General features: G+C 55.3%; 1 protein-coding gene and 2 long non-coding RNA genes across 3 annotated transcripts in view; 2 read left to right on the top strand and 1 right to left on the bottom strand.

The window, feature by feature from the left end:
• The first annotated feature begins 260 nt into the window (after nucleotides 1–260).
• On the top strand, nucleotides 261–14,847 carry LOC123616441 (uncharacterized). Its single transcript, XR_006724438.2, has 3 exons — nucleotides 261–399; nucleotides 2,711–2,849; nucleotides 14,727–14,847. It is a non-coding gene; the product is annotated as an uncharacterized LOC123616441 (long non-coding RNA).
• WNT3A (Wnt family member 3A) overlaps nucleotides 14,756–23,326 on the bottom strand; it is a 44,996-nt gene continuing 36,425 nt past the window's right edge. The window contains exons 3-4 of the mRNA XM_074361097.1: nucleotides 22,308–22,573; nucleotides 14,756–16,739 (exon numbers count right to left, since the gene is read on the bottom strand). Coding sequence (XP_074217198.1) covers nucleotides 16,260–16,739; nucleotides 22,308–22,573 — 746 coding nt within the window. The 3' untranslated portion in view covers nucleotides 14,756–16,259. The remainder of the gene's footprint in view (nucleotides 16,740–22,307; nucleotides 22,574–23,326) is intronic.
• On the top strand, nucleotides 16,300–22,377 carry LOC123616442 (uncharacterized). The gene is made up of 3 exons (XR_006724439.2): nucleotides 16,300–16,431; nucleotides 21,931–22,110; nucleotides 22,248–22,377. It is a non-coding gene; the product is annotated as an uncharacterized LOC123616442 (long non-coding RNA).

Here is a 23,326-nt window from a genome sequence, read left to right as displayed (position 1 = left end):
CTGGTTCGCCTCGCCCACCGTTGCGCTTGCGCGCACCTCCGCCCCCTTCCTGCTCCCCACTACCCCTTCCTCCCTGGCAGAGTCCGGTTGCGCCTGCGCGCAGCTCTCAGTGGACGGCCAAGGGTTAAGTTCACACGTCCATTTCGCAGTCTCGGAGACTGAGGCCGGGAAGGGCTCTGCGGCCCTGGGTTGGCAGCGCGGGGGTGCCAGCTCCTCTCCCCGGCCTCGGCCCGCGTGACCGCAGTGACTCATGCGGCGCCGTGTGCCCCGGAGGAGCCGACCCGGGGAAACAGGCGCAAGATCAAATAAAGAAGGCGTCTGGTGGCACGGGAGGAGCAGGGAACCACAGCTGGGCAGGGAACAGCGCTGTCCCGAGGTGGCCGCTGAGCTGAGGTCCAGGTGACTGACAGGGAAAGCCCCCTTCTCTGGGGAGCCTCCCTGGGCTGATCTGAAGGGAGAGGAGGCCTGTTGCCGTCCCTCTCCACGTTCTCCAGGCTCAGGGGCCTGACTGTGACCCTTACTTGGGATCTCACTGTGGCCTCCCTCTAACCCCGGGTCCCGTTACCCTACCCCTCTTGTCTACTTTTCGAGCCCCCTCCCCTGCAACCCATCTGCTGCTATGAAGGGTCCCCCAATTAAGACGCATTGGTGACATTACGTGGGGGGGGCGGGGTTCTTCGCCCAGTGTTCTGCTTTTTATGCAGGGCTCAAAGCAGGGCCATCACCTGAGCCCTGGCCCAGGGGCCTGCCTGGCAGAGAAGAGCCTTGAGGTGTTGTGCAGCGTGCTGTTAGTCTCCTGTCCCCTTTCTGTACCCCTCACCCATCTACTCCTCCTGGACAGGGCCTTCTTGCTGGCCTTGGGTGGATGGGGCTTTACCAGCCCTCCCTGGGGCTTTCCAATCCTCTTAGGTAGCCCTCCTGTCCCAAACACGATGTCCTCCTCTCCTGAGAGGCTGAGGGCTCTTGGCCCTATGAGCCAAACCCAGCCAGTCCCCTGTTTCGAGCCCCAGCCTCCCCCAGAACTCAACACTTTCAGAAGAACTAGTCTGTGCTCTGTACCTTAGCCTCTGAAGGAGCATATGAAAGATATACACACAGTTTAAAAAATAATATGGATTTCTATGTACCCACCTCCAGGATACCTAATTTACCTTCCTCTTGATTCTGTTCTGGTTTGGTCCCCCTTCGGAAAAGGGGGCTTTTTCAGACCAGACAAGTATCCGGAGTCCAGTATGGGCACATCAGGGGAAGGACCCCTTCCCCTGGCAGGAGACCTGTTAAGGAGCCAGGAAGTGCCAAGAAGTTACCTAGGGAAAATGAGGCCCTGGTGCCCACATAAGGGGGCTAGGACCTCCCTGCTCCCAGGTCCCAGAGATGGGCACACTGGGAACTGATGGAGCAGGGTGCCTTCCCAGCTTTGGCCAAGAGGGGGCAAGGTGAGCAGGCTAGAGAGCCTGCCGCTATCCCAGCCCACTTCCATTATCAGGATCAAAGCCCCCAGCCCAGACCCTCACCTGCAGCCTGACCATGGGCGGGGGCCTGGCTAGGGTCTGCAGTTGAGATCTTCCCCTCTGGGGGTCCCTGAGTCTAAAGACAAGGTCAGCCACAAGGATGCTGAACAAGGAGGCCCCCTGGGGAAGGTGACTGGAGGGACAGAAGGACCAGTGAGAGCAAAGGGGCAGAGGCAGGAGGAAGGGGGAGTAGGAGATGTTTATATCCTCCAGGACCCCCCAGCCTGGCAGGTACCTCATGCAACTTCTGTATGTGGCACCTGAGAGGTGGGCAGCATTCATGCCAGGCTACTGATGGTTAGAGAGGTTACAGGTCCCCCCAAGGTCACACAGCTAGGATTGAGCCCCTGGAACTCAGACTCCAACATGCCTGTTGCCAGAGCCTTCGCTCCTCCCCTGGCTCTGGGGCATTGGGGGTTCAGTACACCTGAAGGCTGCAGCATTATCTTGGACTCCTCCAGTGATGGGGGTCTCACTGCTTGGTTAACAGCATCCAGGACTTAGGTGCAGACCTTTATCCTCTTAAAGACATCCCTGAATGGTGGCGGGGGATGGTGGGTCCTCTGCCTACCGGCACTCACCCACGTGCTCCTGGCTCCGTTTGGCTGTTCTCTGTTGACTCCCTGAGCTCAGAGGGGACCCTGAGACAGGCTTGTGTCCAGACAGGGGTGGGGTGCAGAGAGGGCCCCACCCTTCCCTCTGCTTAGCCCCAGTCCCTTCTCCTCCTTCATGTGCTTCATGGGGCAGGCTGCAGGAATCATTACAGCTGTTCTGATGGTGTGGATCCCAGGAGGAAGCCGGCACAGCCTCCATGCCCGTGCCCATTTCCCCACCCTACCCCCAGCATCCCTCCCCTTGTCCTGGGCCTAGGCTGAAGTCTGGGGCCAGTTAGGTCATGTGGGAAGCCTGTGGTTGGCACAGGGGTGGCGCTTGTCCACAGCCACACAGCGGTCAAGCAGCAGTGCGAGGACCATGGCCCAGTTCCACACATGTGAGAGGGTTAGTTCTGGGGCCTCTCTCCCCTCAGGACCCTTTGAGCCTACCTGCTCTTGCCTCAGTTTCTCCATCTCATTCAGGTCCCTCCCTTCACTGCATCTCCACAATGGCCCCCTCACCCTGGCCTAGCTCCCAGGGCTCCTTCCCATTCCTTGGACAGGCCAGGACCGTTCCTGACCCAGGGCCTTTCTCCCTCTGCCCAGAACATTGTGTGGAATGGGCGGTTCCTGCAGGCTCTTGACTCACCTGGACACTGTGGTCCTCACTGGAAGGCCAACTCCACTGAGCAAGGATGTTTCCTGCCTGGTTCTCTGTCTCACTCCGTGTCCAGGCAGACAGCAGGTAAGCCGAATACAAGGGGCCCCCATTCAGTGGGCCTCCCACTGGAGTGCTAAAAGAACATCTTTGTTTTTAGGACCCTTTAACTGACATTTAGCATTCCTCCCACTTTGAGCGTAGGTGACATTCCCAAATAGCAGTATGCACTTGACCGATGATGTTATCGGCAACAGCAACATCAAGACATTTTCATGTGAAATCGCAGAGCTTGTCAGCCCGCAGCCAACCTTGTCATCTTGGGTGCTGATAACTCAGGGGGACATAGAAGACACTGCTTCATTTTGTGTCCCCTTCTGTGCAACACTTCATTTCCATGTCTTCTGGCTTTATGGAGGAAGGGGACTTCTGAAGCACACACTGGAGGTGTGGAAAGTTCTAACTGCACTTTTAGGGAGCTGTCGCCCCTATCAAGGTAATAGAAACCTGTCACCCCCAGAGTCACGTGGCACAAAGGTCTTAAAGCTTTTGATAACTGGGTCTGTTTTGTTTGTAACGCTGCACTAAGTATTTTAGGCAATGATGAAACCTTGTTCTGAGAAGGGGCCCATGGGCTTCACCAGCCTAATAGGGGGTCCCTAGTTCCTATACAGCTTCTCTGCTCTGGCTTCTGGATGAGGCCAGTAGGGGCGGGAGAGAGGCCCCACTTGGGGATGTGGTAAGGACAGGTGCAAAACAGCAGGGCCAGCAGAGAAGTCCGGGCTGGAATTTGAGGGGCAGGGGAAGCCCCGATGACTCGGGCTTTCCCTGGTGGTCCCTGCAGTGTGGCTGGGGAGGCCAGGCAGGCAGCAGGAGGAGGCCACAAGGGCAAGGCTGACCAAGGTGTGGAGCCACAACACCCAGTAAGTTGGTGGATGGGGGAGGGGCTGGGCCCTCATGGGTCTCGGTGGGGGACACACAGAATGTGAGGGGTGCAGCCCTAGACTCTACCTGCACCAAGCTCTTCTCTTGGAATTCACCCCCAGGTTTGAGGGGGCTGGAGTCTCTGCCCTTCTCAGGGGGCTCTTCTCCCCCTTTTGACCCCCAGACAGAAGACAGCAGAAGGGAAGGACCCCACTTAGGCTGGGGGACATCTAATGAATTTGGGGTCCCAAAAACTCTGGAAAGGGGAAAGTTGGTTCCCGTTCTCTGGCCTGGTGACAAGTTCTGCAAACCTCAGTAGCTTAAAATGACAGTCCTTGTATGTGCCATCTCACGGTTCTTGGGAGTTAGGACCTACGGGCATCTTGGTGACATCTGCTGGCCTGGAGTCTTTCATGAGGTATAGCAGTTTTACCCCACAGGCCTTGCAGTGGGTAGGGTTGTATCCCCGCAAAGTCACATCTGCCCCTGACTTCAGAATGGGATCTTGTCTGGAAATGTCTGTGCAGCTGTGATTGGTTAAGGACCTTGAGATGAGATGATCCTGGATTGGGTGGGCCCTGAATCCAATGGCAAGTGATGACAAGTGTTATAAGAGAAGGGAAAGGAGGATTTAAGACACATACATGGAGAGATGGCCACATGACAACAGAGGTAGATATTGGGGTGATGCAGCCACAAGCCAAGGGATACCTGGGGCACCAGTTGCTACAAGAAGCAGGAAGGATCTGCCCCTAAGCCTGTGGAGGGAGCATGCCCTGCCAACACCTCGACCTCAGACTTCTGGCCTTCTAACTTGGGAGAGAACAAATTCCTGTTGTTTTTAGCTACCACGTTTGTGGAAATTTGTCCCGGTCTGCCCACGGCCTCATACAGGCTGGTTCCTGGGGCTGAAAGGATGAGGGCCCCTGGGACACCCCCCTTTCCTATCACTTGCCTGTCCAGGCGATGTCTGCACACATCTTGCAAGTAGCCACTTGGCCTGCCCAGCTGTTGTGTGTCCACCGCTGGGCATGTGTCCTCTGATGTGACCACCATACCTTGTAGTGGTTCTGGCTTTTGGAGTGAGACCAGTCCCCTCCTGGGTGCCCCCTGCCCTGCAGCCCCGAGCACGACCAGGGGAAGGACTAGAGGCAGCCTGTGCTGATACTGGAAGACACCCCCCAGCCCTGCTTCCTTCACTCATCGCTCCCAAAGCCCAGTGTCTGGGGGAAGCCAGGCGTGGAGAATATCGGCCTGCAGCTGCAGTTATTGCAAAACTGCCCTGAAGAAAGACAGGCAGCTGTGGGGCAGGACTCATGCCTGCCTGCCACCACCTCCCCCAGCCAGCTGTAGGCCCAGGCCACGGTGGAGACCATCCTCAGAAGCAGGAGTCATGGCTCACAAGGACTTACGAGTGTTTTGCTTCCCATCCCACTGAGCAAGCAAGGCTAGGGAGCCTGGATGACAAGCAGAGTGGGGACTGGGCCATGGTGGGGGCAGGCAGCCTGGTTACTGGCACCTCGCAAATGGCCCTGCTCAGAAGCCCCATGTGGCCCCGTCCCCCTGAGTGAAGCTAAAAGCCCCTCATGCCCGTGGCGTTCTGTCACCTGGCTCCCTCTCGTTCGATTTTGCAGGCATCACGCAGCTCAGCTGGGCCCCGGGTCCTGTTCCAGGGCCTTTGAACTGACTGCCCCCTTCCAAATGAGCTCAGTCCCTCTTCCCTCCCTCCCTCCAAGGACCTGTGCTCCTCTGCCCCACTCCCCAGCTAAAACAGCCCTCCCTGCTTCTCTTGGCCCCTCACTCCGCTCTCCTCCATTGCACACGAACATATTTGATACATTTATTTGTTTGTTTCTGTCCATCCCCTGCCACCTAGCTGGGCCTTTGCAGCGGACACACCATAGACACTCACTATGTGGTTGATTATTCCAGTGCAGAAGTTAAGAGGGAGAGCAGGGGGACAGCCAGCAAAGGACAGTGGCTCAGAGAGGAGCTGCCTGATCTTGGGCCACACAGACTGGATGGGAGGTCTCAGGCCCTGCGGGGGCCACGCTCTGTCCTGCCCAGCCAGGGGCAGGCAGTGCCCACTCTGAGGTGCACCACTGCCCTTTGGAGCAAGACTGGGGCAAAGGCAGTCAGGTGGGGGCGCTCCTGCCCAGGCCACGCCACCCTGGCTGGGAACCCTCTGTGCTTTAATTAAAACCCATCCCTCGGCCTGACTCCACTCTGCCATCACATTCTCCACTTAATTGGGGCCCTTCAGAGTGGCTGAGGTTAATTAAAAACCCAGCTGAAGGCATGGTGGTGTCTCAGCCTCTGCGGCCAGGGACTGTCCGCGTTCACCCTGCCTTGTGCCCTGGAGGGCTGCCCCCACACCTGTCACCCTGACTGGGCCTTAGGCTCCATGCCCTCCGCTCTGGTCCCTCCAAGAGTGTGAAAATCCTGCAGAGATCCTAAGGCTGTAAAGTGGCTTGCTGTTCCCAGAAAATGAGAGCGGGCTGTCTCTGGGGACACCAGCCTGTCTGGGCCAGGTCCTGACTCCAGCTTGGGGTGTTGGGTGCTGCTTCTGGCTCCCAGGCCAGGGTGGGTGGACCCTGCCCTTTAAAGCAGGCTGCCTTCTACCTGCAATCCCAGCTGGGCACCTGCCCTGAGGAGCCCCCTTCTTGGGGGGGGGGGGCGGCCTCAAGCCTCTTCCTGGGCAGGCTACACCTCCTACCACTCCCTGTTAGGACTGTGTGGGAGGGAGAGGCCCGGACTGCTCTGGAGGGCTCCTAGCTCCCCGGGTGTGTTAATTGGGGTGGACAGCCCATGAAGGAGACCAGCAGGCAGGGAGGCTCACAAGGTGAGCAGCTAGGGATGTCCGAGTCTGTGATTTGAACCTTCAAAGGCCTCACGTCCCCAGGCCTGGCTGGAGAGAGAGAGAGAGACGTGGACAGGTGAGGAAGGCTGAGTCCCTGACAAAAGCAGGCCTTGTTCCGCTGTAGACCAGAGTGCCTCGTCACTGCCCAAAGGGACGGCTGCCTGCCTGCCTGCCTGCCTTCCCAGAGCCTGGGCATCAGGGCAACATGCAGAGTTCAGGCCCAGAGGCTCCAGCAGAGGAGCTGATGGCGGCGAGGGGAGGTCTTGGGGAACCTGAGCAGGCTGGCCAGGTGGTATGAGGAGGCCTGGCATTGCTTTTGGTCCTAGAGAGAAATTGTTCCTCATTAATGGGGCAAGAAAAATCTAAAAAGAACACCTGACCCTGGAATGGCCCCCGAGTTGGAGACTGCTGGCCGTGCTGGCGGCCTGTCCGGGCTGGGTATTGTCTGGGCCGGTCCTCCTGCCTGCCAGCATGTCGGGCTATGCTAGGTTCGAGCTGCAGCTGGAGTGCTGCAAGGGGGGGCCCTGGAGAGGCCCCCAGTCCTACTCCAGGGCCTGGGCGTGTCCTCACGCCCCTCAATCCAGGGGCCCGCTCAGGGACCCCAGGCCCCATAGGACGGGAAGCAGGAAGCAGTCGCGCCTGCTCCTAAACCTGCTGGCTGAGGGAGCGTATCAGAGTGGGTGGTGGCCTGTCCCACTTCACGTGTCAGCAGTGGACTGAGCTGCAGGAGCATCCCTGTGGGCCTGGCTTGGCTCAGCTCACAGTTGAGGGTCAGGCCAGGGGAGGGGCTAAACCGGGGTCAAGTTCATTCACCCCCAGAGGTCAGGCCTTGTGACAGGGAGAGAGGCAGAGAACGTGCATGTGCCCTAGCCTGAGGCATCCCACCTGTGCTGCGTGCAACACCACCTGTAGTGTGCTCCTTTGTGTTGTCCCCACCTGCAGCATCCACCCCAGCAGTGTCCCCACCGGTATCCTTCCCATTTGCATCCTTTCTCTCCCACCTGCGTCACCCTTACCTGCAGTGTACCCCTCACCTGCAGTGTCCCCACCTGAGTGTTACCCTCACAGCCATCTGGGAGCTGGGCTGCACCCTTGTTGCTCAGAGGGAAGTAGAGGCTACCCTGCGGCGAGCTGAGCTGAACTGTCTGCCAGAGGTGGCCACACTGTCCTCCTGGGCCTGAGTGGGTAGGTGCTGGCTCTGAGCCCCACCACCTTCCCCACATCAGCTGTAGGCTGGGGTGTCCATCCTCCCCATCTGAGGGGCGAGAACTCTCTGACCTCCACACCCCCCAGGAATAGTGTCAAACAAGCACTGGCAAACTGTGTGCCACTGGGCAGGGCCAGGGCAGCCCCCTGATGGCCCAAGAAGTGCCCAGCACTCCACCGGGTGAGGGACTTGGAGCTGAGGGGCTTAGGCATGGGCTAGGGGCCAGGGAGCTGATGCTGCACCCACAGGGGTGTCCAGGAGTCTGGGCGAGGCCACCCATCCCCCACACCATGGGGGACATCCATGAAGATCAGCCCTCTGGAGACAGATGAAGGGCAGGCTGACCTTCCATCCTGCCCCAGGCCCAGCGCTGATCTGCCATTCTGACCTCTGACCTCAGGCTGACCCTGATCCTGTCCCAGGCAGAACCTGTCCTTCCTGAGCACTTCCCACCCAGAGCTGCTCCCAGGGTAGGAGTGACCCAGCACACAGATCCCGCCCATCCTCAATGTGCTGTTGACTCTGAGAGGCTCAGACAAAGCCTGTCCTGGGGCGACCTTCCTAACGGCCACCTCCTGGGGACCCTGATGTGGGAACAGGGGTGAGACTCCATGATGGGCGTGCATATGGGGACCCCCCTGGGATCGCTGTAGGGCCAGCTGATGCTGAGGACACAAGTTGTAGAGCTGGCCCATTACAGGTGCCCCAGTCACTCCCAAATCTCCCAGATAAGGGGACATTACCCTGAAACATTCTGGGGTACTAGTTTGGCTTACTCAGACTGGCCTGCCCAAGGGCTGGAGCTGGGGAGAGTGCTGGGCCTTAGGAGCTGGCCAGGGCCCCTGCAGAGGCTTAACAGCCCTGGGGATGGGCCAGCTTGGCACCAGAGTCACCCCCCGCCCCATATGCAGCACATACACAGCTCCTCCTCTGCCTTGCATGGGCCCCTGAGGTGCAGCAGGCACTGACTTTCCCGGGCCCCCAGGGGACACTAATTCAGGAATCACCAAAGATTATGGCAATATGGTGGTGAGAAGGCTGCAGCAGCGGCCAGGGGGTGTCTGAAGCTGGAAGGATGGCGGCAAGGATAAAGGAAGATGAGAGGGAACTGCAGGTGGGACCGGAAGGTATGATGTGAAGGCTCAGCTTTCCTTAAGACTCTGTCCTGACTAAGGTGTTGAGTACCCTTGGGCAAGTCGTGTCTTGCCCAGGTCAGTTTCCCCATCCATGGGTTAGAGGCCCCCTTCAGCTCAGAGTGGGACTAGTTTGTAAGAGGTGCAGGCTAATGCACTCCAACTCCAACCTGTGGGCACTGGGGAGCCATGGAAGGTTCTTGAGCAGAGGAGGGAGCTGTCTTGGAGATTTGCGACCTGTATCCTCTGTTCCTGAGGTTCTTGTTCTCTGGCCCAGACCTGGGAACTAAAAGCACACTGGAGGAAGAAGCACTTGCGATCTATGGGGCTCCTTCCAAACTCCAAACATCAAACAGCCTTCCCTAGGGCTCCTGGCCTCTGTAGGCTGCAGGCTCGCAGGCTGAGCGAGCCGGGGAGCCAGGTGAGGTAGAGGACAAACCCCTGCTGTCAGCAGTGGAGGGAGCTAAAGAATCTGGGATGGCTGTTGAGCCCTGATGGAGGTTCTGCCTGGGCCTGCCTATCTCTCTGCAGTCCAGTTGTCGAGTGAGGGGCAGACAGGTGGGGAAGTCCCCTTCTCACAAAAGACCTCCCCACTGCTGTCTTGGGGTTCCACCATCCAACCCCTTGCATTAAGGCCGGGGCCTCCCCACATTCCTGTCTTCAGTTCTGCAGATGGCCACTGTGGTTGGGAGAGGATATTATATGTAGAGTCCCAACTTCTGCCGTAGGGACTTGGAGGAAGTTGAGGGAGATGGAAGCTTGGACAGGAGCTATAGCTGGACACAGAGCTGGGGAATCTGAGGGCCCTGGTGAGCCTTCGTGCCTCTCCCATGGGGACTCACCTCCTCCTAGAAGCCCTCCTGGATTAACTGCAATGCCTCAAGTATTGGCCCCCTCCAACCACACAAGCACCCAGTTGACAGGATTCTGGCCAGTGCTGGCCCAGTGCTGGTGGGTGAACCCGATGGCTCCTCACCTCAGGCTGGACTGCAGGCATCAGGAGTTGTGGGGAGCAGACCTGCCTCCTCCTTTAGAATGGAGGGAAGGCCCTCCCACTGCTGGGTCTCTAAGGGCGGGAGGGCATGCCATCCCTACCCAGCTCAGTGCCTCCCTCCCAGCTGGCCGTGTTTGGGTGGAGAGTCCTGGTCCTTACACCATAAACACCAATTTGCAGGGCCCTGAGAACCAAATGACTGTTTACTGTGTGCTCCAGAGACTCAAATAAAAAAAAGAGAGAGAGAGAGAGAAAGACGTGATTGAGGAGCCAGCCTGGATCTAAACATCAATTAGCACCTTCTGACTAGCTCCTGTCCCAGCTGGCAGGACAGGCGGTGGCGGCTCCCAGGCTGGAGCCCTCCCCAGGGCTTCCCCAGCACCCTGGGCACCCTGTCTGGTCCTGACATCTGCAGGGACCGACCTCTCAGAAGTATGAATGCAGAAGGGGCCAAGACTGAGGATGCAGGAGCCATAGAAACTGCACCCTATGCTCACCTCCTCTTGGAAGCCCTCACAGATGACCCAGAAAGTAGCGAAGGGGCCATCACCCAACTCTCCAGGGCCAAGGTCACCTGGGAGGTGACGGGTAAGGTGGGTCGGAGTGTCCTCTGTTAGCTGTTCCCCATCCCTCCCCTTATGGTGGGCCAGGGAGGGAGGAAATGGGGTGGCCTTGCCTTCACGAACTCACACTGAGGAGAGTGGCCTCATCTAACAGGTCTCAGTTTACCACTCAGTGCCTGTGAACAGAAGGACTGGCAGCATTAGCACCCAGTGGGATGACAGAGATGCTGTCCCATTCCTCCGAGCTTTGGATGTCACCCTGGGAGGTCATCGTCCAGATGGCTGGACTTGGGGCTGGAGGGCAGTGTGGGTGGGTTAAGGTGCCCTGTTCCTGCTCAGGCCAGGAGGCCAAGGGGCTGCTGGAGAGAAAGCTGCTGACTGCCAGGATGCCCTGTCCTTGGGTGTCCCAGCCAGAGGATTTCATGAAAGGAGACAGGGTTCCAACAGGGAAATGAGTGGCAGGCAAGAGGGCCAAGAGGCTTGGGAAGGGGCCGGGAGGCCTGAGCTGGGGGGAGACCACTGAATGGGAGGACAGAGGGAGTGGGGCCAGGCCAGACCTCAGGATGGACTGTGTCATGTCCCCCAGATAAGACCCCCCAAAGCAGGGGTAAAGGCCGGACCAGCAGCCCACCTAGCCCAGGCTCTGCTGTGGCGGGGGGCAGGGGGTCAGCACTATGTGGGGCTAGGGAACCTGGCTGGGCCTCCTCAGCTCTCTGTACCAGGCCTGTGGCCCAGAGCTGGCCCTGCACCTGTTGCCATGGAGGTCCCAGCCCTGGAGGTTCTGGCCCAGCACAGGGGTCGGGGGATAGGATTCAGAGCATCCCTGAAGGGTGGAAAGTGAGGCCCCAGGACCCAGAAAGTGGGAGTGTTGCGGGGAGGGTCTGTGGGGGCCCCAGGAGGAGGGGGCTGGCCACATTCCCTCCAGGACTTCAAAGCTGCTGCCCTGGGAGTGTGAGATTCGCAGGGGGCTGGGCCCAGGGGGGCCCTGGTGGGTTGAGGCCCCACTACCTCCGGGCCTTTAATATGGTTATTCCTCTCCCGTCTCAACTACCTGTGAACAGGCCCACCAGGCCCATTTCCTCCTTCTTCAGGGCTGGCGGGAGGGGCTGTAAACTCCCTGGAGAGGTGGCTTCTGAGGCCCAAGCAGGCTGCCCTGTTCTCTGCCCTCCCTCTGAGTTGAGGGTAAAGGGCAAGTGGGGCGGGGTGGGGGGCTGGGCCAGGGTTCATGGGGACGTGCTGATCTTGGCAGGTGAGGGGGGCCAGCTGGGCTCCAGAGGGGGCCCCAGATGGAATATCCCACATCAGCAAAATGCAGGAGCAGGGAGGCCCTGGGAAGCCCCCTCATCCCACAGGCTCTTGCACCGGAGGGAAACTGAGGCCCCGAGAAGGATGGGGCTTACTTCCAGCCAGCAGGGAGTTGAGGGTTTTGCCCCCTCACTCACACAGGCCCTTGCTAGCTCCCCTTGCCCATTTGCCGGGGCCTGTCCTGTGGACCCATGGGCCTCTTCTGGTGGGGCTCTGCCTCTCTCTGCCCTGGAGCCATGGTGATGGGAGTGGGTGCCTGGTGCTTCACCTCATGGAGAGCTGGGTCCAAGTAGGCAGAACCTACTTCTGCATCAACTCCCAGGGTACCTCCTGTTTGTCTCCGGTATCTACGCCTGCTTTCCTAGGAGGCCCAGCCCTGTCCCTGCGTCTTCTCTTGAACCTTGTGGCTGTGCCCCTACCCCCCTGCCCAGCCTGTCCTGCCCTTTCATGGTGGAGTCCCTGGCACCTGGATGCCGGGCTCCTGCCTGGGCCCTAGCTCAGAGGTGCTGCACTGTTTGTGCTGTCTGTGCGTTGTGGATGTGGCCCATAGGTGACTCGAGTAGGGCACCTGTCACCCCTCCGCCTCCAGGCCCTGACTCCTGTGTGGAGTGTCCTATCTGGCCCTATTGCCTGGTGACTCACACAGGTGGGTGAGATGGGCCACCTGCACTCCGGCCCCAGACACTGCCCTATGCACTTAATCACTGGCTCCCTCTTTATAGAGCATCTGCCCAGAGCTCGTCTAACCCTAGCTGACCCCTTGGAGCCCCAGTTGGGAATCCCTGGTGGTCAGCTACAGCCCTGGAGCAGTGGGTGACCCAGCCTGAAACGGCCTGGTTCAGGGAGTAGCAAGCCCTGAGCCAACAAGGCCCTGGGCTTGGCGTGGGATGTTGGCGTGCCAGCCCGGGGAAGCTGATGTGATTTGGGGTGTGAAGGTAGGAGCTTTGGGAGTCCAGAGCCCTGGGTCTGTCTCCAGTCCCTCAGTCTCGCTGGGCCCCATCAAGCTCTGTCTTCAGTGGCTTGGAGCCTCCAGTGAAGACTGCTATGGCCAGGAGGGGATGGTAGGAGAGGCGTTCTGGGGTCCTGTCTTGAGGAATGAAGCCATGACCTGCCATCACTCTGCTTCCTATCTCCTCCCTCCCTCCCTTGATGGATTCCCACTCTATCCACCAGGCAGCTCTCTATCCCCTACCACAGCTCCCTCCTGATGCAGGACTGTCTGGAGTAGATACACTTGGCCACCTGTCCAAGACCCCCTGTCCTGCCAGCTGTGGTTCTGTCAGCAGAGGGTAGCGCTGCCTTCCTTTGCTCTCAAGGACACCATGTGGCCCTGAGGCTCTAGCCATGGAGCCAGCTGAGTTGGGTGTCCCTCCTTCTGCTATCAGGAGGCACGGGCCTCCCAATTATGAGGCTTCTGGCCAAGCCTCCTCCTGTCTGCCCCGCGCCCCTCTCCCTTCCATCAAATGGCCCATGGAGGGTGGAAGTCAGAGGGCCTGACCTCTGAGCGGGTGGGGGCTCGGTTTCCTGTCCTCAGCTCTAGCATCATGTCCCCTCATGCCCCACCTGTCCCAGCCTGCCCTTCCCTTCTGGCCTCCTCCACTGGCCCCCTCCTGGGGGTCTAGTTGGGTAGCAGGGCAGGGCTCAGAGGTGGTGGTAGTAGTCGGGGAGCAAGAAAAGCAGAGAGGGGAGCAAGGACTCTGCTCCTGGCTTGGAGAGGTGAAGGTGTGGCCTTGAGAAAGCCAACCTCACCCCCTGGCTCCTGCAGCCTCAGTTTTCAGAGTCCCTCCCAGCTCCCCACACCCTGCACACCCTGAGTGCAGGTGGATGTGGGCAACAGCCATGGAGGGACAACATGAGGCCCTGGCCAGCAGGATGTCTTGTTTGCCTGAGAGCTCTCCCTGCCCGGCATGGAAAGGCTACCCCATCTCCATCCCAAGGTTCTGAGCATGATTGCGGTACCTGGCTAACCATACAGTTAGAGACCACTGATTCCTGCCAAGGCTTGCGCACCTAGCTGTCGCCTGTGTGGAGGGGAGGCCGGGGGTCCAGGGTCAGCTCTGGCCTCTGGCCTGAGGATGGACAAGGGCAGGAGAGAGCCCCTGGGAGTTCTCAGCTTCATGCAGCAGGTCTCTGCCAGCGAGGGATGTCCCTCATGACCTCCAAACTGGATTCCAGCTGCATGCGCTGCGACTTCTAAAGTGACCTTTGTAGGAGGTGGGAGGAGGCCAGGCCCAGAGAGAAGCACCTGCCTGGTTTCTAGGACTCAGGCTGGTGAGCCTCGGATCAAGGGAACATGTCTTGCCTACTAGCCAGAGCGGGCTCCTAGAACACCCCGTAGTGGGTCCTAGATGAAGACCTCACACAGGGGCCATGGGCGCAAGCCCAAGGAGCACAGCTATGCTGCTGGTGCTCAAATGTCAACTGAGTGCAGCGTGTTGTAGATGTTTGGGAAAGTGTCTTTCAGCTGACTTGGTGGATGTCCCACTGCACCACTGACATGCGTGGGGTCTCTGCCAGCTGGGGCTGTCAAGGTGCCCTGCTCACTGCACTGCACATCTCCTGCAGCAGGCAGGCCTCCTTGCCCCTTTCTCTGCATTTCCACTGGGGTCTTCTGTCCTGGTCTCTAGCCTACCCTGCCCCAGACTTTGAGACCACTGGACTGTTTCCTCCTTTCCTTAGAGTAGCCACCCCTCTTCCTTCCCCTGGAATTCTGGCTCTGGAAGCCACTGCAGAGGCCCCAGGAGTCTCTGACCTCAGCAGGCTGACCACCTCCTCCCATCTGGGCCCCTCCCAGAGGGCCACGACTGATCCAGGCCCCACACCTGCTGACCCATCACCAAAAATCCAGCACAATCCACAGGCTTATTTGATTGTTTCTTCTTTTTGTTTTTTTTTTGTTTGTTTGTTTGTTTGTTTTGTTTTTACTTTCCCCATTGTTTGAAACTCACAAGCTATGACTAAAATAATTTCTTTCACAGAAAGAAAAGGAAAACAAGAACACCACGTCTGTTTGTCCAGCTCCTGTGTATGGTGGATATAGCAGCATCAGAAATAAAATTAAAATCAAAAACGCAAAATTCAAGGCAGAGGAAGGCCGCGTCCCTAGTGGGGCATGCAGATCATCCCTCCCCTCACTGTGTCTTCTCCCCCTGCCTGGAGGGTGGGCCCCCGGGGTCAGGGGGCCAGGCAACGTTTCACAGTGGCAGAGGCTGAGCAAGGAGAGGTCTTGGAGTGGCAGCACCTGGCAGGAAGTCCCTGTGGGCATTAGCTGAGGGGTTCAGCAGCCTCCCTCATACCCAGACTAGATGAACAAATCAGATGTGAGGAGGACTGAGTGGCCAACCAGAGACTCCAGGACAATGGCCAGTGGCAGGCAGGTCTGGTGCATCATGACTGCAGTAGCAGGACCTGAGGGTCAGTCCTGACCATGAGGGACTGGGAGGAAGACCACCCCTCCAGGGACTGTGGTCCTCTGTCTGCAGCACCAGTGTGGGCTCACCTCACTCCCCCCACCAAATCTCCCAAACAACCTAACCCCACTCAAAGTGATCTGAGTGTGGCCTGGATGGTAGTGCGGGCCAGTGGCTCTGGGCAGCTTTGGAGTCTGGGCCCCTTTCTTGCCTTTACCTTGCAAGAGGCTGTGAATGAGGGAGGTGGAGAGAGCTGCTGAGGCCAAGAGAGATGCAACAGCAGGACTGGAACAGGAGGCTTTGCTCCTCTCCCGTGGATGAGATGGGTTGCAAGTGGGAATGCAAAGACAAGGAGAAGGGAGAGGACTTTCTGTCAGCTGCAAAGCAGAGGACACTGCTGACCAGGCCAAGAATGGCGCCTCGCTGGGGCCCAGGTGACTGATGCTCAGCACAGGGCAGCCAAGACAGAGCCAGGTCTCAGGTTCCAGATTCCTCCTCGACGTGCTGCCACCAGGCCCCATCTTTTTCACCCAAGCCGAGGCAGTTCGTGTGGCTCTGCCAGACAAAGGCTCTCCTGGGTAGGGTCCCCGGTTGGGAGCGTTGGCAGATACCAGGCTGAGGGAGGAGTGCCAGAGGCCTTCAGGCACCTGAATCATTGGAGTGGCGGGGGAGGGGGAGGTGGCAGACCTCAGTGGAAGGAATGGGGGAACAGGATGCACCCCACAGGTTCTCCACAGCTCGTTCTGCCAGGGGATACTGCTCTACACAGACGAGATCCGGTGGATGGAATCGTGTGGTCTTCTGAGGATAGTTAATAGCAGGCTAAATCCCCAGCCTGGGAGTCCTGTGCCCAGAGAGGGCGGTGCCCCCGTCCAGGACCCCCATCCCTGGAGCTTCATCTTGAGAAGGGGCCCCGCACCTGTTGGGAAGAACTCCACCCCACTCAGGAGCCTCACCCCTGCGCTACTAAGGAGGACTCCGCCCCCATCCAGGAACTCCACCCCGGAGCCCCGCCCCATCCAGGGAGAAGCCCCGCCCCCAGAGGGGCCGGCCTCCCCGCCGGGAGGAGCCCCGCCCCGCCGGCGCCGGGGGCAGCGCCCACTACTTGCAGGTGTGCACGTCGTAAACGCGCGCGCACTCCTGGCAGCTCACGTAGCAGCACCAGTGGAAGACGCAGTGGCACTTCTCCCTGCGCCGCTCGGTGCGCGCGTTGTGGCCGCGGCCGCAGCACAGCAGGTCGCAGCCGTCGATGCCGTGCGAGCTCACATTGCAGGTGCGGTCGCGCGTGCCGAAGGATCCGGTCTCGGCGTTGGGCTCGCAGAAGTTGGGCGAGGCCTCGTAGTAGACCAGGTCGCCCTCGGTGGGCACTTTGAAGTAGGTGTAGCGTGGCCGCAGGGTCTCCACCCAGCCGCGCGACTCGCGGTGCTTTTCCACCACCATTTCCGAGGCGCTGTCGTACTTGTCCTTGAGGAAGTCACCAATGGCACGGAAGTCGGGCTGCGACCACCAGCAGGTCTTCACCTCACAGCTGCCCGACAGCCCGTGGCACTTACACTTGAGGTGCATGTGGCTGGCGATGGCCTGCAGGAGCGCGTGAGCGGGGGCGTCAGGGCCGGCTCTCAGTCTCCCCGCCTCCCCAGAGGATGGCTGTGCTCCTCGCCTGCAGCTGCCCCTCTGCTCACCTGGCAAACTCAACCCGTCCACCTGCTCCATAGAGCTCCCGCAACTCCCAGGCTTAGTGGGTGCCCTTGCCCAGCGCCACACTTCCCTGTGGTGCCAGCAGGCTCTTGTACCATGTGACTCCCCAGGGCCGACCCAAGATCCCCAGAGGGCAAGGCCTGAGAGGCTCCCCCTCCCCCTCCTTGGCTGGGTTTACTTCTGTATCATCTATGTTGGGTGAAGGAAGGAAGGGGCTGTAACTTGTGGCATGTAAGTGTCCGGGTGCAGGAGGGAAGGAGTTCATTTTGACTGAGAGAACCCAAGACCTGGCCCAGATGAACTGTGCATGGGCTGAGTGGCAAGGCTGGGGGAGGGTCACAGGAGTGGCTTGAGCAGGGCACCTTCAGGGCCCAGGAAGCTGGGTTTAGTCTACTGTTTGGAGAGTGACTGAGGAGTAAGTGTTTCACCCGAGGGCATCTCAACATCAGGTTCTCTTCCTTTCTCTCTTTGGGGAAAAGAGTCGGGGTGGGGGTGGGGGGTGAAGGGTCCTGTGACATAATCAGAACTAAGACTGCACTGTCCACTACAGTGGGCACCAGCCACCTGTGAGCCCCTGACATGTAGCTGGTGGTCCAAACTGAGAAGCGCTCTTAAATTCAAACCACATGCTGGGTCACACTAAATCCCCAGATTCACGTAAGAAGAGGATGTAAACTATTTCATTCAAAATTTTAATATTGATTGCATTATTGCAATGATAACATGTTGGCTATAGTGGGTTAAGTAAGATTTATCATTAAAACAAATTTCACCTGTTTCCTTTTTAAATGTGGCTACTAGAAATTTATAAATATGTATGTGGCTTCCATTACTCTTCTGTTGGACAGTGCTGGCCTGAGGCTTCATGTGGGCTCTGTGTCCAGCTGCTGCCTCCACCCGGTTCCTCACCCCCGATTATTTCTTCACTCCTTCCCTCACATACTGGCCCTTTCTTAGGGGCATCTGTAAATTACTCACTCCCCCAAGTCCAGTTCTGTCTGATCTCCATTCTCTTCTCTTTTGTGGCCAAGCTTTTCCAAAGAGGAGCTACCACTTCCCATCTCTGCCTCCCTAGTTGCTTGTTTTAGTTTTACTTTTGATCAAAGTTACATATGCATACAGTCTAAAGAGTCCAACAGTGCTTAAGATCTGTTAAGAAAAACAGGAGTTCTGCTCCCACACGCTCACTCACAGCACTTTCCCGACCACTTGAGGCAGTACTTTGCACCTCTAATAAAATATTTGTCTTGCCACTTCTTGATTTTTCAGTGTTCAGCATTGTCTATGGACCTCTCACCATGGAGGTCCCATAGACCTCACCCCACAACTCTGATGCACACTTTCCCAACCCCCTCTCCTACTCTAAAAACTGTAGCATAATTCCAGTTAGGTCAATATTTAGTGCTGACAGTATTGGGGCTGTGTTAAATGTCATAGCATCCTCAGTTGAGCCATGTGACATGATTGCTTTTCCTTTTCTACAAAACATTTTGTTATTGTTATTTTTAATGTATTTATCACAGATTCATTCTCAAGCTCTCCCTTAGTTGTCTAAATATGCTCTTCAAGACTTTCAAACACATCAGGTTTTCTATTAATTTCAGCTTCTTGGAGCTTTCTTTTTCAAAGGCCTTCTAGCAAATTTTGTGAAATGTGCATATCTGGAAAAAAATCTTTTCTACTTGAAAAGTTGAAAAGATTGTTTAGTTGAGTATAAATATTTTTCCCTCTCAGGATTCTGAAAGCATTGCTCTATTTTATATAGCTTTCACTGTTGTTCTTAGAAACTCTGATGACATTTTGCGTCCGGATCCTTTGCATGAAACCAAACCTTTTTCTGGGAAGCTTGGAAGGTTTCTGTGTGTCATGGGCTGTGAATTTCACAGCAATGAGTTTTGATGTGGGTCTTCCTCTTTCTTGAGCCAATCACTTATGGGGCCTGTGTGGTCTGCCTTCTGCTCTTCGGCCCTGGGAATCTTCTTGTCTTACTTCTTTGCCAATTTCCTTATCTCCACGTTCATTGTTACCTCCCTTGGACAGATACTCCACATTTTCTAATTTTTCCTATTTTCCATCTCTTTGTCTTTTTTTCTCTACTTTGTAGAAAGGGTGTCTCAACTATCTTCCAACCTTTCTGCTGAGATTTTGTTTATGCTGTCCTATTTTTAATTTCTAAGAGCTTCTTTTTTTTCCCCCCTGAATGTTCTTTTAAATTAACATCCTGTTCCAATTTCATGGATTCATTGTTTTATCTCTCTGGGAATTGTGATAGTTTTTTGAAGTTTTCATCTGTCTTTATAATGTCTCTTTTCCATAACTTCGGTTTTTGTTTCTTTATTTTGGTCTTTGCCTTTGTGGTTGCTGGAGGCCTTCCTCAGATGTCCAGTGATCCTTGGCTGTCTGGTCGTATTTACAAGTGGGGCACCAAAAATCTTGTCGGAATCTCCTGTGCAGGGACTCATCAACTTGGGCCTTCACTATAGAGTGATCTGGCCACATTGTTTTTTGGGGAACCCCACATCAGTATCTTCAAGTCTTTTCTCTTGGGTTGGTCTGATTCTCAGGGGAGACTTTTCCATTCTCCTTCCTAGAGCATAATCAAGCTTCACTGTGGCATTAGGAGATCAGGAAGAGAAATGTGTATGTAGACAGACCAGTTTCACTCGGGCAGTCTCACCCTCAGCTGTACTTGGTGTCCTTCAGCCCAGACACCTGCTTTATTCTTTTTAGGGAATAAGCTTCCAGAATTCTGCCATGGTAAAGGAGGGGTGTTGCTTGGATGCAAGGGGTTGGACAGAAGAGCCGGTAACTTAAAAAGTGCTTTGAAAATAGATTTCAGCCAATCTTTCTGTTTCCAATCCCATATTTATCTCTACTTCTCAAGATATCTGATGCTAGAAATTCCTGGTTCTCAGAGGTCTCTGCTGGCTTAAGATTCAGCTTTCCTGAGTGTACTAAGATATCAAGTATTCATCTATATGATTTTTGCTTTCAAAGTTTGTTGCCATCGTCACCTCTTCTGTCTTCCACGTTCCCAGTTGTTTATTTATGTATCTTAAAATTAATTTATTGTCATTTTAGTAGGTTTCTAGGAGAATGCAGAGGGAAAAGTTTGTATTTTGTTTGTCATCTTTAACTGGAAGCCCCCATTCATTCTTCAGGTCTACAATTTCTATGTGATTCTTTCCCAAATTTATTGTATTACATTTTAGCTTTGTCAGCACACATAAGCACAATTTTTCATAATCTTGACTAATAATTCCAGTATTCAGAGTCTTGTTTCTGGTTTTCCTTTTCCTTTATCTTTCCCATTTTTGCTGGTTATCACTCACTGTATCATCAGTTCATTTAACAGGTTATCTTTGATTATGTATTGGATACTGTGTTTGAAGAATTATTTGTAGGAAATAATTTCAGCCTAGCATAAGGTTACCATCCTCCAAAGAAGATTTATCTGCTTTTTCCAGGTGCCTGGATATACCAGCAATTTGGAACCATCTTCAGTCTTGAGATTTTTCTAGCCTGCACATGTGCACAAGGGTTCGTCTCCTTCTGGTTTTCCTCTACTCCTCAGGGTCGCAGCCTAAACTGAGGAGTTATTTCCTAAACATAGCACCTTTCGTGGGCCCCTTTTAGCTCTGTGAGGCTGCTAAAAGTGCAGCTCAGCATATGCACTTCTTTCCACATCAGGAAATGACCTTTGGACAACAGCTGCCCCAGGTACCAGGCTCAGAGTCTTGTCTTCTCCTGGACCTTAGACTGCTAATCCTAACTATATGGTTAGTTATTTGACACCTGACAATTATTTTATGGAAGTGTAACGTACATACAAAAATTTATATGTCATAAACACAAAATATGACAAAGTTCCACAGATTACCCGTCCCAGAGCATCCGCTCCTAAGAATCTCCCAACATGCTCTCTTCCAGTTGTTATCCTCTCCTTTCTCCAGGGCATGCATTCTAACAGCATTTCCTTGATGACTAATGATACTGATCACCTTTTCATATATTTACTGGCCATTTCTAGATCTTCTTCTAAGTGGCTTTCCAATTTTTAGACAACTTTTCTATTGGGTTATCTTTTTTATTGTTAATTTGTAGAGATTTATTTATTTATAGAAAAATTTAGAGCTCTTTTTATATTATAATTTTCATGTATTTGTTGGAGATATATATTGTGAACACTTCCTCCTGTGTGGATTGTCTTTTTAGTTTCATGGAGGTGCCTTTTTATGAACAGATGTTCTTAATTTTAATATAGTCCACATGATTACATTTTTTCCCTTCATTATGATTGCTTTTTGGGGGGACCTTTTAGGAAATTTTTGCTTAAGTCAAGGTCACAAAGATGTTTTCTTCTAAATTTTTTTTTCTTTAACCATTTCCATTTGGATTCATAATTGATTTTTTAAAATACGGTATAAGGTAGGGGGGCAAGATTAAGTTTTTCCATATTGTTATCAAGTTGACTGAGGACCATTTATTGAAAAGCCTCTCTGTACTGCACTATCTTCTCTATGATAAATTAGGTGACTGTATACAGGTGAGCAGTCTATACTTATAAAGGGTGCTTCATACATTTCATCCTCCATTTATACTCATCCTTACCAGGAAGAGCCATCTGAGTCACCTAGTTCCCTGTTTGGAAGTCATATGTCCCTGTTCACGCTTTAGCCCTTCACAATTCCCCAGTTCCACTGGCCAAGGCCAGGGCCCTTTTGGTGTTGCTAACTCTGCTGGACACCTCTCAGTCCCTATATGCATCACTTCCTAACAGAAGTTCTCCACTGACCTTCTAAGTCCCTTTGCAGCTTGGTCCCTACCAGCCTCTCCACTCCCCAGATCTCTTTCTTCCTCTGTTCTCCATATTCTTCCCATATTTTTCCTGGCCTAACTCACTTGCATTTTTTCACCTCTGGGCTACCCAGAGGCTCTCCTGGCCTCCCCTCATCTAGATAACTGCCAATTACTCTGCTTGTCCCCACTCATCACCTCTGCCAGTATAAGTCTTTTTCGAGACTCCAGCCTGGGTCTGACCTCTTGGTCTTGTGTGTACATTTCCTCTTTACAGAACTTACCACACTGTGGTGTGGTGGCCTGGCTGTCTCCCCTCCCTGAATGTGATGCTCCCTGAAAGCTCCTGCAGGGCGGGCCTTTGTCCCATCCCAGATGGGCCCTCCATCCTGTGGGAATGCCGTAGACCTTGTGGGAACAACTGGACAGCTCTGTTTCAAACATCCCTGGTCAGGAGGTGAGCAGACCCCAGCCGGGCCACCATAGGCGTCCCTCCCGCAGCCCACCGCCCTGCCCCCACCTTGGGGTGGTAACCCCTCAAGGGACCACAGCACAGGCCCTGCCCTGAGAGTTTCTATTTCCCGGGACCTGCAGGGGTGTGGTCTCCGGGCTCTCCAGTTAACACCGCGGGATGCGAGGGGGCCGAGGACGTACCTGGCGCCCAGCCTCATTGTTGTGGCGGTTCATCGCGGAGCGAGCATCCGGCCGGTTCTCCCGAGCGTCTGCGAACTCCCGAGAGACCATCCCGCCGAACTCGATGTCCTCGCTGCAGCCGCCCCACTTCCAGCCCTCGCCCGGCGAACCCTGGTGGCGGCCGCTGCAGCCGCAGATGGCAGCCGAGCCCTCGGCGCACGAGCGTGTCACAGCGAAGGCGACGCCGGCGGAGGCGATGGCGTGCACGAAGGCGGACTCCCGGGTGGCTGCGGAATGAGGCGACATGGTTGGCAGGACCTGGCAGGGCGGGATGGTGGGGCTGGGCGTAGGGGCGTGGCTGCCTCTTCTCGGGCTGGGTCCTGGGCGCCCATGGTGGGCGTGGGGTGCTAGACTCACACCTCGGTAATCGGTAATCGGTAATGGGAGTCGGGGAAGCCTGGCTGAGATGCGACAGGGGCTTGCGTCCTGAAGCAAGGACCCAAGGAGGAGGGAGAGCTTCCCCCAAAGAAAGTATCCTGAGGGCCAAGGAGCCCAAGAAAAAAAACCTGAATATCACTTGTCATGGCGAACCACAGGGACAGCTGTAATCAGAAAGTCAGATCATAATCAGTGCTGGTGAGGATGTGGAGGAATCAGAACCCCGTACACTGCTGGCTGGAAGGAAACTGGTGCTGCCCCTTCGAATCGGTTTGGCACCTTCTTTAGAACATACACTTACCCTACGACCTGGTCATTTGTTTCTCAAGTATTTACCCTGGAGGAACCTGTGTCTAGGCAAAGATCAGGAAGCAAATGTCACTGCAGTTTTATTTGTAATAGCCCCAAACTGGCTGCTCCAAAATACCCATCAACAGGTGAAAGGATGGAAAACTGTGGCATAAAATAAAAAGTCGTAGGGATGTAAAGTATAGCACAGTGACTAGAGTTAACAATATTGTATTAACAGCTCATACAACTTAATAACAAAACAAACAGACAACCCAATCCAAAAATGGGCAGAAGACCTAAACAAGCAATTC

Source organism: Camelus bactrianus, chromosome 3, assembly GCF_048773025.1.
Source record: "Camelus bactrianus isolate YW-2024 breed Bactrian camel chromosome 3, ASM4877302v1, whole genome shotgun sequence".
NCBI classification, from domain to species: domain Eukaryota; kingdom Metazoa; phylum Chordata; class Mammalia; order Artiodactyla; family Camelidae; genus Camelus; species Camelus bactrianus.
Note: the sequence above shows the minus strand (reverse complement) of the source record. Positions and strands in the feature narration are given on the sequence as shown.